A 13535-nucleotide genomic window follows, 5' to 3' on the forward strand; every position below is an offset into this window, starting at 1 on the left:
AAAAAGGGGCTAGCAAGAGTTCAAATAGATTTTCACTTGTAGCCTAAATTACTATTTGAACGTAAGGTGAAAGACCAGTTTGGTCATCTGCTGCTCTGCATGTCTCTCCACATAGTTACACATACATCCCAACTATTACTGCTTTTCACATCGTAGTATTTCTTTAAGGAGCCTGTTTATCACCATTAACAAAGCAAAGGCTAAGTGTGGGCCGCAGCTGTTTTTCATAACATTCCTACAGTACCCACAATTAATTTCAATAACACGAGACAACAAATCATTCCTCTGAGGTCACAGCAGATACAATTCAAATGCAGTGGCACTGTTTCATGGACTTCTATCAATGTTTTGGGCAAACAAATTCCTGTGGGATATGTCGGGGTGTGAGTTAGTATGCTATCTGAGCTTCTCTGCAGCGGTGTTGGATACACCTACCCCATGACATGTCACAGAAACTATGAGGCAGCTCATCCATCATTGAGTTAAGTAGTTGGCATATGGTACGTTTGCATCATGCATAACAGATTGTTTATGCAAAATTAATTTTACAGACTCAAATGAAAGATTTAAAATGGTGACACCATAAATGTGCCACTGGAATAAATTATCCCACCAATGAGACAGTTACTAATGTGTACACAATATACCCATCAAACTGATGAATATTCTTTCCCTTCTGTCCTTCACTCCTTCATCTGTATCTTTTCTTACTTGGTAAAGTCCACAGGGAAAAGGTCTGTCTTTTAGTTTAGCTTACCACAGCCACATGCTGACACAGACCATGGACTTGTAAATGCCATAAGAACATAAATAAACTGTAACAATTAAAACCATCAGGAAAATATGACCTTTCTATCTGTCCTTCTCTAATAATGAGCATTGTGGTAAATGCTGATGTACTGAAGCTCTAAAAGAGATGTGATTTGACTCTTAATTCAACAACGTTAACATCTCAGTAATAAACTATCACATGTATCTGAAATAGCCATTGAATAGAACTGCAGATTTTTCACTTGCACTAGTCTATAACATGAAAATCGGGGGGGGGGGGGGGGTAAAATATTATCAAATTATTTTGTGCTTCTCTTTCAGTTTGAAACTTGGCATTTGTTGCTATTTTCTGAAAGCACATTCATTTGAAATTATCTGCTGAGTACATATTTATAATACCTGCTCATTGTATTCTCATTCTTTCTAATGCTTTCATACTACAACTTCACATTGTTTTGATGGGAAGCACATCACGCAGTATGTCTTCTTGTTTATTCACTAGGTAAGTGCAAGCATTAAAAATCAGATTTCTGGTCTACTATCCCAGCAATATTCTAATAATTTCTTAAAATGCCATGTTCCAATGAATTCACTTGCTAGAACATTCACACACCAGAACTATATACAGAAGAGAAAAAATGAAGCAAACTTAAAATGTTCAAATCCTATATACTGTTTCTGGAAATATTTTTTGCTGACCGGTTAAGAAAATCTCTTAAGGCTGTCTTCAGCCACAAGTCATGTTGGTAAAACAGGAAGGCACTCCAGTAACAAAAGCACAACATTGCTGCAAAGTATTGCCAACAAAGGTCCCCCAGCTAAAAAAATGCTAAGGCCATTCCTTAATTCTAAGCAATACACAGTCAATTTTACAATTCATTGAAATCAAGTGAGCCTCATCCTTTAATTTGTGACCTTGCAAAGATACACTGATTCAACCGTATGATTGGAAATCTATAGGTTATTCCAAACTAATTTTAAAATTTGAAGATTAGAGACTGACTGGCTATGTTAATGACAAAGTTCATTTTCCACCTGGATATTTTAAAAATATGATTTCCAAAAAATAATTACAACTGCAATTACTGAGTTGCTATTTGCATCTTCCTCCCACTTGATTATATTCTTAAATTTCAGTTTCTTTTCTTTTAATAGACAAAAAAGTGCAATTTAGCCAACTGCTTGCCAACATTTTGAGAAGCAGCAGCTGCTGCTGACATTCTGTTTTGTTGATATCCTGCAATGAGAGAGTCACTTGGGGTCAGTATGAGGAAAAGCTAGTTTATGCTGCGTGTGAGATATTTCTGAGCTGTGGGATGAAGGCTGGGGCTGCAGCAAAGTTCTACGGCTGAAGGAGGACAAAACAAAGGAAGTTTTGCTATTTTTACTTTAAAAGATAATGTGCTCGATTGTTTTCCCCAAAACAATGTTTGCTCCCCACAAGAACCACCGGTTCGTTGCTCCCAAAGCAGTGTCTTTTTTGAGACTTCATCTAGGATGTCTGCATAGATAGATGCAAGATCAGTAAACACATGGCAACAGAGAACGGAAAATGCTCAAAAGCTGCATTTAACTCACAATAAACATCTCCCTTATGTGCTCAGGATTACCCTCTAAGGGTTTTCACAGTCTGTTTGGTCCTGGAGGCATCAGTCTAATAGCACCCTATATATAAAACATAAATGCCATGAACTATTTCCTGGGGACTTTCTGGATCAATAAACTCAGACCCTGTTTTAACAAGACAGCTCTACCTTAAGACCACTTAGTCTGCCTACCCATCCACTACCATTTTCACTCTTACACCTATAAACCAACAGCACTGGAACTTTCCTTCTCTGATAGTCCAAGATCTTCTATTTCCCACTACATTTATTCACAGAAAACATACCCATTTCTTCTTGAGCCAATATCCTCTTTTAGCTTAATGACTTACTTACCCTTGCTGGTTGTTACCCTATAATATGTGTGCAGACTACTACCAAACGCTTGCTCTCTGTTTGACCAGACAGACAGAGGAGAGATATTTTAGTCTCCTCCAGGAAAGCCAGTGCTCAATTCTCAATAGATTACTGACTCATTTACTCATTACTGTTCCTTTTTCGGTCATTTGGTTACTACACTGAAAAAAAACACTTAAGTTTCTCTTGGAAGTACTTATAAGCAGATTAAAAAGTCAAATTTCCTATTTCCATGAAAATTCAGTTAACACTTCAAGTATCAACTTGTTCTAGTATAAGTACACATCGAGGTAAAGAAATGTTTACAGCCACGTTCGTGGTGCGGTCTGCCTCAGCTTAGCCCATCAGTGGAATTTAGCACATCAGGAAAGAGCTCCAATTGACCGCATTCACTGGGAATGTCTTTGCAACACCAAGGCTCCTCATATTTGTGTGTAACTGTTTATCTTTTGCCTGAGGTGTAATGTTCCTTGCTTTGTAGGGGTCTTTCACCTGACTTGCGCCGCATAGTACCAGCAATACAGATTGTTCAGGTAGAAGAGAAAATGGCAGGTTCTGCTCAAAAATTATTTACTCCTTGTATTTCCTAGAGGCAATGAAGCCTCATTATCTTTCTCAGGACAGGAAGTTACAAATTCAGGCAGGCCTGAACTATGATTCATGACACTGCAAGTTGCATTTGGCCGTCAGGCTGCACCTTTGGCAATTCTAATAGTGGACACAAAGGAAAGCATTGAAATTCTGTCCACCAGGAGTCTGATAAAACATCTGTGCAAGGTGCAAGCCAGAATTCCTGCTGGGATCTGTTCTAGAAACATAAGAAATGGTAAATATGATGCACAGTGTCCTATTACAAGACAGTGCAATTAACTGGGAAAAAAATGTATTTCTAACTGAAAGGAACTCTTAAGATTAGAGTGTAGGGGAATTTACACATGGTGCTTGGACAGGAGTTGACTGCTTTGCTTTGCAAAAGCACTGAAACTGGGCTTGTAGCCAAATTTCCTTCTATGCACGTTATTTACCTGCAGAAGATCTTTGGTACTGAACAGGGTCAGCCGCCCAGTGTCCCAGGTGAAGGAAAACTCAGATACACCTGGTAGTTCGAAGCTCACTTGTGAACAAACCATAGCACCTCGTGCCCCGGCTATGTCTATCAAGCATCTGACCTGGCAGGAATATCACATGAGTAACATATGTCTAAAGGCAGGAAAGCTTTAGTGCTTTCCTAAGACACTCAATGTCCTCTACCGCAAAGAGAAATGGGATTTATAGGCTGGCAAATGCAGACTGAATTCAACGTGTGTATGAGAAAATGACCCAGCTACCAGGTGCTCCTGGGAACTTCCACTTCATAACCATCAAGCTGTCCAGTCTACTATATATTCTTCCAAAGTATCCAGCTGTCGTATACACAATGACATTGAAGCAGGATGGAAAATTCTGGCTGATTGCCAGACATTAAGTACAAGTAATGAATGATTTCCCATTTCAGTTGCTGTCTCCAGTCCTGACTCAGGCATAATTTCTCAGAAAACCTATAAATGAATCAATACAAATTTCTCCTAAAACTGTTGATGGGAGGCAGCACCTCCTGCTCTTTCTTTCCATTCAGGATGTGCTTTAAAGGTTTGAATAGAACACACAAAAACCACCCCCAAATAATTTTGAAATCACATTGTAAATAGCACAAAACATTTGCAAAACAGAAGTGATTGTTATATTACCAAAGACTGTCCACCTTCAGCAGTGTACCACTTTTTTACTACACACACACATACACAAATCTAAAGATTTTCCAGTCATTTTGCTGACCTAGTTCTTCATGCTTATGCAGTGTAGGAATATATATGTCTTGGCACATAATAGCCTACGATCTTTTTAGTGGAAACCAGAGACCACAATTTCCAGCCCCAACTATTAAACTCAGCAAAATGGCATACTGTAAAAATAAAATTGTTTGAAAAAAAGGCTTGTGGTCTTAGGTTAGCTCCACTGTATTAACCACTGTCATAAGTGCAAGACAAGTATTTAAAGCAAGGACACGTCTCATATTCATCAACAGACTGTAATTTTAAATTTGATACTGTAAGTGTATCATTATCTTACTGGTGTCCCACGATCTCCTGGCTTCCCTGGTTTTCCACTTGGGCCAGCAACTCCTGGAACTCCTGGGGCACCCTACAGTAGAAGACATGTAAAGTGAATTGTGGAAATCCACAACAGTCTAAGTGCCAATAAGAAATGTGTTATTGTATCGAGTACAATACTGAAAATGGCTCCTATCAGGGTTTTTTTTTCTGTTAGGTACATATCAGGCTTGAAAACTTTCCTCTGGAAGAAATAGTTTGTTTCTTCACAGAAATGTGTTCTTTTATATAACACCACAGTTTAACCAGCATTTCTGAATCAAAAGATGCAGAGAGTGTCTATATGTTTTTGGTATCACTCTTAATGACAGATTCCTAAAGCAGAACAAGACAGTTTGGCCTTCTAACATCATCTAGAAGGTCTGTGATCCATGTAAAAGTCTACAGCATCAAGTCCATAAAAGTAATTCTAGTGATACTAGATAAACATGAACAAAAAAAAAAAGACCAGTGTTAGGTTATGTGATAAAAGCTCATCTGCACACCCACAAAGGAGCACAAGAAGGACAATCATGGGAGAGCAGGGCAGCCCAAATAATACCCTGCCCTAGCAACTCCTGCCTATATAAGTATATGTGGTGTAAATGTGTGCTCTGTGTGCATATGCCTACTGGGAAGACATCTTCCACCTCGCTACTGGTTGGACCTGGTGACATGGAGCTGTGGCAACTTGCCTACCTCAGGCTGCATGATCCAGCATCTGTTTTTCTCTAACAACCAGCACCTTTTCTAACATGGTCCCACAAAACACAATGAAGTAGCTTTTTAAGCAAAAACTAATCCTCAAATACCCTTGGCAAGAAAAACTTGTACTAACATGGTTTTTTTGACCAGTCTACAAGTAATAAGCTCATTGGTTTCAGTAGACCTAGCTACGCATTTAAAGATCATGGCTAATGAACCAGGTAAACTGGTTCTTCCCTTATTTACACTGGCAGAAATCAGTTTCAAAACCACTCTTATGAACGTTTGTGAATACATGCTTTACGCAGCTGTCTGCCCACCTTTCACTGAGTGTTTCCCAGATCCATTTAGGATATTAAACAAAGGATCCATTTCATATTTGACAGAAACTGAAAATGTCAATGTGGGTCGCTCTTGGCTCAGTTCTCTTATTTCAGAGTACATCAAAGACAAAATTATATTTACCGCTGGTCCTGGTGGGCCTCTGGGACCTGTGGGACCATCTTTTCCTGTGAAACCCTATTCAAAAACAAAAGCATGATTAGAGATCAACTTAAGACTGTAGCCTGATTAAAATGGCCTTTAAGATTATGTAATTGCAATACTCCTGATTACTACTAGCATGTATTTTAAAACCTATCCACAATGTAGGTTATAAAAATAGCTATCACGACTAATGCTGGAGAAGGCTATGGAACAATGAGCTTCAGCCAATTTAGATGTTCAGCTGCTGTTGATTAACTGAAGATGGAATGAGTCTCTCTCAACATTTTTAAGAAAAGTAATCATTGTTCTATCCCGGAGGAGCAAGATCTCCCTTTTTGCTGTTCTCTCACTCACAGATTAGCTGGAAAATCTGAGGTTTCTACTTAACTGAAGAACAACCTCCCTCTCAGATACTTCCCCTGCAAAAAGAGATGCTGAGAAATCCCATTTCAATAATCTAGCATAGCATTCACATATTAACATTGATGGCCCATGACCCACTAATGCCCCACCAATCCAATGGTATGTTCTTTGGCAACTGGCTATCACATGGTGGTCTATTTTCATTTCCCGCTATCAACTCCCACTAAAGGATAACTATAAATGCATATATCAGCTACTGATTTTGACTGTAAAGGTAAGTCATTGCTTCACCCATCTCAAAGGTGATATGCCACTGTGAAGACAAAAGAGATTTGCTTAGTGGACCCCAAATTAGAAGAAAGGGATTGCAACAACACCACAATGAAATACCTGTGTGCATGCCCTTCATTATGAAGACATTTCAGAATCCCCCATCCACAGAAAAGTTCTTAGCTCCAGCCAGTCAAAGGTTAAGGAGCGAACTTGACCTTCACAGTAAGAATGGCACAGACAGATTCTTTAGGGTTATGACATCTCCCAGACATGGAGACAAGCAGAGTTTCAAAGGGATCCCCTGCAGCAGCAACAGTGGAAGACAGCAGGGCTGAGCACCTCAGCAGAGCCCTGCTCAGCGGACATACTGCTCTGTGGGTGCAGGCATCCGAGAACCTAGTCAGGAGAGAGAGCAGTGCAATTTTTACAGAACCTATCTGGCTACCCTATGGCTATGTGGGGAGGTTTTCACACCTAGGTTTTTCCAGTCCTTCCACTTTTACATCTCTAGGCTGGATGCTGATAAAAGGACTCCTTTTGAGGAAGCATTTGAAAATAGAAAGATATGATAAAGAATGGGAAAAAAAACCCAAACCACATTACTTGGTCTTTTCAGATGATAAACTGAGGAAACCTTACCCTTTCTCCTGGAGGGCCCATTGGGCCAGGTGGACCAGGTAAACCTGGGGTTCCCTAGAGTGAAAAGGGATGTTAAACTGTATCCATGACAGAACAAACATGATTGCTATCCTAATCATTCCATTATATATGCACACATTAAATATTTAACTGTCTTCAACGTTGCTTTTTGGCATTTACAAAAATAAAACAAACCTTTAGAAAAACCCATTTATTTCATATACATGATACAAGAATCTTCACCCTCACACTACTTTTTACTTCTGTTTCCCCACCAGCCCATAATTCAACTTCAAAAATCATTTTCAGTACTGTTCCCATAGAACAGATATATCTGGTTTATTGCCTTTACAAGCATGACTTACAGATATCAGCTAATCCTTTAACACCTGGTGCTAAAGCCTAGCTGCAGTCATCAGAGTGTATCTAAAGAAACAAAAATTAGACTCTTCCTTTATTATTCTTTCCCCCAATTGTCCTATTCTTTAACATTCTGCTACTATATTGTGCACATTCTAAATTCTCTGTTTCTGTTCCTTCTGTAGCTTCTGGGTAGAGAATAAACCCTAAAATTAAACAAGTTCTACATTAGACGACAGTCAGGAATTTCATTCAATGCTCTGTAACTGTTGTAGGTACTGGATATTGAACAGCCTTGTATCATGTTGTCATGTTCTTCCCCTTTTTTGTGTAATCTCACTGTACACTAAAATGGAGCATTGCTTTCTACAGGATATTACTACTCCCTAAATGTATATTACTCTGGGTTATAAGGACTAATAAAACAGGCAACGAATACAAGGTCCTTGGTCTATAACTGACCTTATCTGTTATATGAAATTAAACCCACAACACTAAGCATCTTCCATATAGTCTTTATATCTCCAGTAAAATCAAGGACAATATAGTAACCAAGGAATATTAGTTATGTCACCACATGCACAGATCAATGACCTTGGATTATCCAAATCTGGCTGATTATCAAAAAAAAACCCTTATTTTTTCTTCTCAAAACCTAATCCTAGTTTACAATATAGAAATCTGCAAGTAAGTGAATTTAATATTGCTTTCTTATTTCAGAAAGCATACAATTAATGTCCCAAGACCATTTGACTGCCAAAAGTAGAAAGCAATTAGCCAACATTGCTGAAGAGGGGTTCAGCAAATGTTCTGCAACCTTTATTTTAGGAAGATGTTTAACTGCTGGTGGTCAGAAGTTGAGGGACCTTCTTGGGGAGTTATGAGTGTACTTTTCCTAATCCAAGGGTCTGCCCCTGTGCATTCAGAACTGTCCAGACAGACATTTGGCTTGACTCAGTACAGCTGTTCTTTCACTCTTGCTGTTTTGAATGGTTTACCATTTCCTACATTTCAAATTCCTAAGTGTATGATAATTATGTTTCCAAAACTATTGCTTAGGAAGATATGAGAAGAGCCCATGACTCCTAGTGATGTCAGAGACAGCTGTCCAGCAGCCAACCTGCATCAGGAATAGTGTAAAATTACATTATCTTGTCTAAGCATCAACTTACCGATCGCCCTGGTAGTCCAGGCTGGCCAGCATCACCTTTCATTCCTTGACGACCCTATAGTTTTCATAAATGATTGTTACAGATTCTGAATTACAAAATATATCAGAAGAATAATTAATTTATGTAAATGGACACAAAATATTTCCTGCAAGAGACCTGAATTATTTTTTTCCATAAACTTTATATTTTAATCGAAGACTTCATACAAAAAGCTCCTGATTATATTAAAATTCAAGCTGATCCTAAACAGGAAACGTCAAAATTATATTCCTGCTTTTTGGGTGATTACTTATTAAAATATGGCAAAAGCAGTCTTAATGCATTCAGAATGTAGGCAAAGGGTTACCTATGCTATCTGCTATAAAAACAGAATCTGGTGGAACTTCATCAGTGTTAATAGAGTTACTCTGGCTTTGAAGGCATGTACATGAAATCAGAACCAGCCTCTCGCTAAAATATGTGTGCTGTTGCCAAGAAAGACCCCTAGGAATGAAGGGCTGTTTTATATGCCTAGATCTAGGCACTCATTGCCTCTCTGAACTTTCAGCTACTGATTTAAGCTCAGAAAATAGTAGTTGTACATGTAAATCTGTGAGAAAGATCTGTGTCTTCAGAGTAATATTGCATGCTTAATTCTCCTGCACCACAATTTGATAGTTTTGAGTCCTAGAACTTGAAGGCCTAGCAACTCTACAGAAAAGCTGTAAGACTAAAAACGTAGTAGCACAAGTTACAACACTTAGACTGTCCCTTCATAGGCATCCCATAAGCACATGTAACATTCAGGAGAGAAAATGCTGTTGTATTGAAAGAGACTTGTTTCTGAAAGAGACTTGTTTCAGAAAGAGACTTGTTTCATAATACTACTGTATTGCAGGGAAAAATTAATGTCAGGGCAAAGCTGCCACCCTCTTCCCAAGACCATCATCCCCATGGACAGCTCTGACTCCACACACATTGCCACCCGCACTCAGAACAGCCACTCACCGGTTCACCTGGGATTGACAGCCCGTTGGGGCCCTGCGGACCTGGGGGACCTTGAGGGCCAGGAGGACCTGTCTCACCACGAGGACCAGGTGGCCCCTTAAAGCAGAAAATTAAAACAACATTGTAACTAACAACCCCTTCTTAGATCTGTAACTGCAAAATCCTTTGTGTTAGACACTTAAGGCAAGTCAGAAGCCTGGAGACACATTTAATACTTCAGAACAACTGTGGAAACAGTTATCCAAGTGGTATATTCTTTCATAAGTTATTCTCTGATTCATGTTGGTGGTCTCAGGCCAATACACGCCTTCTGGCAGTGTTAATTAGAAGTATAGCCGTCTCCTCTGTACAGAAGAAAGGACAACAATGCTGCAGAGTGTGTATTAACACCTCGATGCACATACTCTAGTTTCCTGATGTGCAGTCAATGCCTTTGAGGCTGCATATATACATAGGCTGTGTATATATAGTCTCAAATAGGAAGGCTGCACGTAAATAACATATAAGCAAGTTTCCAAGTAAATTTTTAATCTCCATTCTTAGCTCAGCATAGAACTAAGCATACAAATTTTCATACAGGTAAGCATGTAGCAACATTATAGATACATTCCAGAAAGATACTTACAGATGATCCAGTCAAACCCCTTTCACCTCTGGGACCTTTAGCGCCTGGGCCACCCTAAATTGAATATTTGGAAAGAAAATGTATTTCATACAGGGAAAGCAAGGGTACATCATACTGGTGTGCATTATGAATCCTCTTTATCACACTCTTACGTGAAAGCCCTAAGCTTTGAAATGTATAGATCACACTGCTAAAAAGAGTACCAGAATAAAAGATGCATCGGAAACTCAGGTAAACCGCATCAGCTTCAGCCTTGCCAATTCAGCCCATGAAAAATTATTGTCATTTTTGTCTCTGCAGATATAAACTTCTTCAATTTATATTCACCAAAATCTCTGGATACCTCTCTAGTAGACTGCCAGACAACTTAACTGGACTTCAGATTCCTCATGCAGCATTTTTGATAGCTTCAAAGTAGAAGGACTACTGAGCTGAGTATAACTCCCATATATTCAAAACAATTGGTAGGAGCGTATCCATTCCATAGATTACTATCTCTCCATGTAAAAAAATAGACAGTAGCTAATTTATTTCCCTGACAGAGTAAAGAATCTTTCCTTGGAGTGAAATCCTGACTCTGTATTTAGGAAAAATATTTGCACAGTCCGTTAAAAATATCTTGTACATGAAGTGCAAGACAGCTGAGAATGGGCCAGATTCTTTCAACCTATCAAACAATGAGGAGGTATTCACAGTGATCACAGTGGAAATATGGGAAAAGGATTATTATATAAACAAGTAGAGGTGGTAAGGAGCTGCCCAACTGTGTTTTAAACTAAGATGAAAGGGGAACAGATTACCATGATGCTATGGATGTGTTGATGGAAACTGTTTCTCTGACTGACCTTTGTTTCACAAAACCACAAGTCAACACAAAACTGTTTCCATAAAGTTAAAAATCAGAAAAGCTGTCTATTGCAAATAGCTCCTTACAGCTGGTCCAGGGGGTCCTGGAGGTCCCACGCTGTCTTGAGTACAGGTACAAGCATTTGGAAGAGCTGGGCATTTTGCTTCATCTCTCTGAAAATTCAATCACAACTATTACTGTCCTTTTAAAGAAAAGTATTTGGTGGCAGCATATTTTTCTAAAACAATAACAGCAAGATTCTCTATTTTCCTGTTTTAAAGTACAAGTAAAACTCACAGCTAAACAGTGGTTTGCAAATGTTTCTAGAGGACCTTTCATATTTTTAGCAAATTTTCTCTGCAAGCTATACAAGACACTAACAACAGAGGCACAGGCAAAATCATATTCATATGCAAATTCTGTTGTTTTGATATTTATATCCATTACACAATCAGCTTGCACTGACAAAGAATAAACTAGTTACTTTTTGAATGCTAATCTAGAACAGATTAAATAAAAAAATAATATAGCTATTCCATTCATAATACTTAGGATCTTAAATATCACTGAAAACCAAAATATAACTGACATTTTTTCCACCATTCCTAAGGGACTCAGTTCTAGCACATTACAATCTTTCTCCCTCAGACACAAAACTTGGAAATGCAGTGTTGTTCACTGGCTTTTCTGACAACTGCAATTTAGATGTGTTGTCAGTATGAAGTAGAATACCAGGCTAATACTGATATTATTAAATTTGCTATTAATAATGAATTTCTGAATAGCTTCTGGTTCATTTATACTTACCATAGAAGGAAGATCACAGCATCTGTCTCTGCTAGTCCAAACTGGACTGCATACGATGTCAAAATTCTGGATTTCTAACTGTAAAAGAAAGGAGGACTCTTGAAATAGTCTAGTGGCATTATCATTAAAAAAGACTCCTCAAACAATTTACTTCCAATGTAGTTAACATCATTCAGACTTTCACTTCTTTGACACTGACAGAAAAATGATTTTAAAATAATAAAAAATTTAAAACCAAGCCTACATAAGGCTACAAGAACTTCAAGCACTGATGCTTGCTCTTGTTCTGAGGCAAAAGGTAACCAAATAAAGTGACTCAAGAAATATTTTCCAACACTTAATGAACAATACCAATGAACTTCTACATCAGCTGAGTGCCTGTGCACTTCAACGTGAAATCTGGCTGAAAAGCTTTTGGACCAGCTCTAAGGACTGCAGTCTTTGGGTCATATATTAATTCAGCTTTATGAATGGAAATTCCAGCGACATTAGTGGGGAAAAACTCTGCAGAAAGGCTGAAGTGGGGACCTTAGGTAGACTGTATGGTAAAAGCAGTTTCCTCTCTTATTTTCACCCCAAGAGCTATGCTCCTGTACTTTGATACATACAACCAAACACTTGGTGGTGAGCACCAAGCATCATCTTCAGGTGTTAGGATTTGCACACATGGGTCAGATTGCAGACTTAAATCTTCTAGTACGAAGCTCAGGTAATAGCATAGATTACATAATAAGTATAGTTAATCCATCAAGATAATTGATGTGCCCTTCACAGCCGCAGCCACTTTTCATTATAGGTTTATAGATCATAAGGCCAGTGGGGATTACTCTGATAACACAGTACATGACAGATCATAGAACTTGCCAGAATTAAAACCTGTTCATTAGAGAATGTCTTTCAGGAAAACAAAACAATCTTCATTTACAGATTTCCAGTGATAGAGAATCCACAGTAATGGTTCCAATGACTAACTGCTCTCCATATTAAAAGAAAAAGTTTTCCACTCTTGTTTGAATTTACCTGACTGCAACTTTCAGTTATTAGATTTTTGTTCTTGCAGTTCTGCTAGAATGAGAAGCTATCAAGACCAAACTTCTCAGTTAAGTATATTGGGTCTTGCAGTACAGACACTTGAAAGCTTTGGGTGCACTACTGATTTCTTAGCAATCCTTGATATCTAATCTCTTTCCTCAGAAAATATCAAAGGTTTGCATTAATAAATGGATTAATGCTTATTGCTTACTGTTGCTGATCTCCGGTCACCTTTCAGAAGTTTCCCAAGTATTTCATAGCCATCAGTTGTGATGTTCCCAGCCTCCTTAATTGGTTTTTCCAGTATCTCACTGCAGTCAATGTAAATCTTAACATTTGATGAAGTTACAACAATATGGACCTGAAAAAAAGTTTAAC

At 38.4% G+C, this 13535-nt stretch overlaps 1 protein-coding gene across 5 annotated transcripts in view; it reads right to left on the reverse strand.

Moving 5' to 3' along the window:
• Window positions 1-13535, reverse strand: part of COL12A1 (collagen type XII alpha 1 chain) — a 106080-nt gene that overhangs the window by 9419 nt on the left and 83126 nt on the right. For all 5 annotated transcript variants that reach the window (XM_075046458.1, XM_075046457.1, XM_075046461.1 and 2 more), the window contains 9 exons: window positions 13369-13518; window positions 12126-12203; window positions 11405-11491; window positions 10472-10525; window positions 9847-9942; window positions 8860-8913; window positions 7328-7381; window positions 6032-6085; window positions 4842-4913 (listed from right to left, as the gene is read on the reverse strand). In XM_075046458.1, coding sequence (XP_074902559.1) covers window positions 4842-4913; window positions 6032-6085; window positions 7328-7381; window positions 8860-8913; window positions 9847-9942; window positions 10472-10525; window positions 11405-11491; window positions 12126-12203; window positions 13369-13518 — 699 coding nt within the window. The remainder of the gene's footprint in view (window positions 1-4841; window positions 4914-6031; window positions 6086-7327; window positions 7382-8859; window positions 8914-9846; window positions 9943-10471; window positions 10526-11404; window positions 11492-12125; window positions 12204-13368; window positions 13519-13535) is intronic.

The sequence above is a fragment of the Buteo buteo genome, chromosome 15 (assembly GCF_964188355.1).
Source record: "Buteo buteo chromosome 15, bButBut1.hap1.1, whole genome shotgun sequence".
Taxonomy (NCBI): Eukaryota; Metazoa; Chordata; class Aves; order Accipitriformes; family Accipitridae; genus Buteo; species Buteo buteo.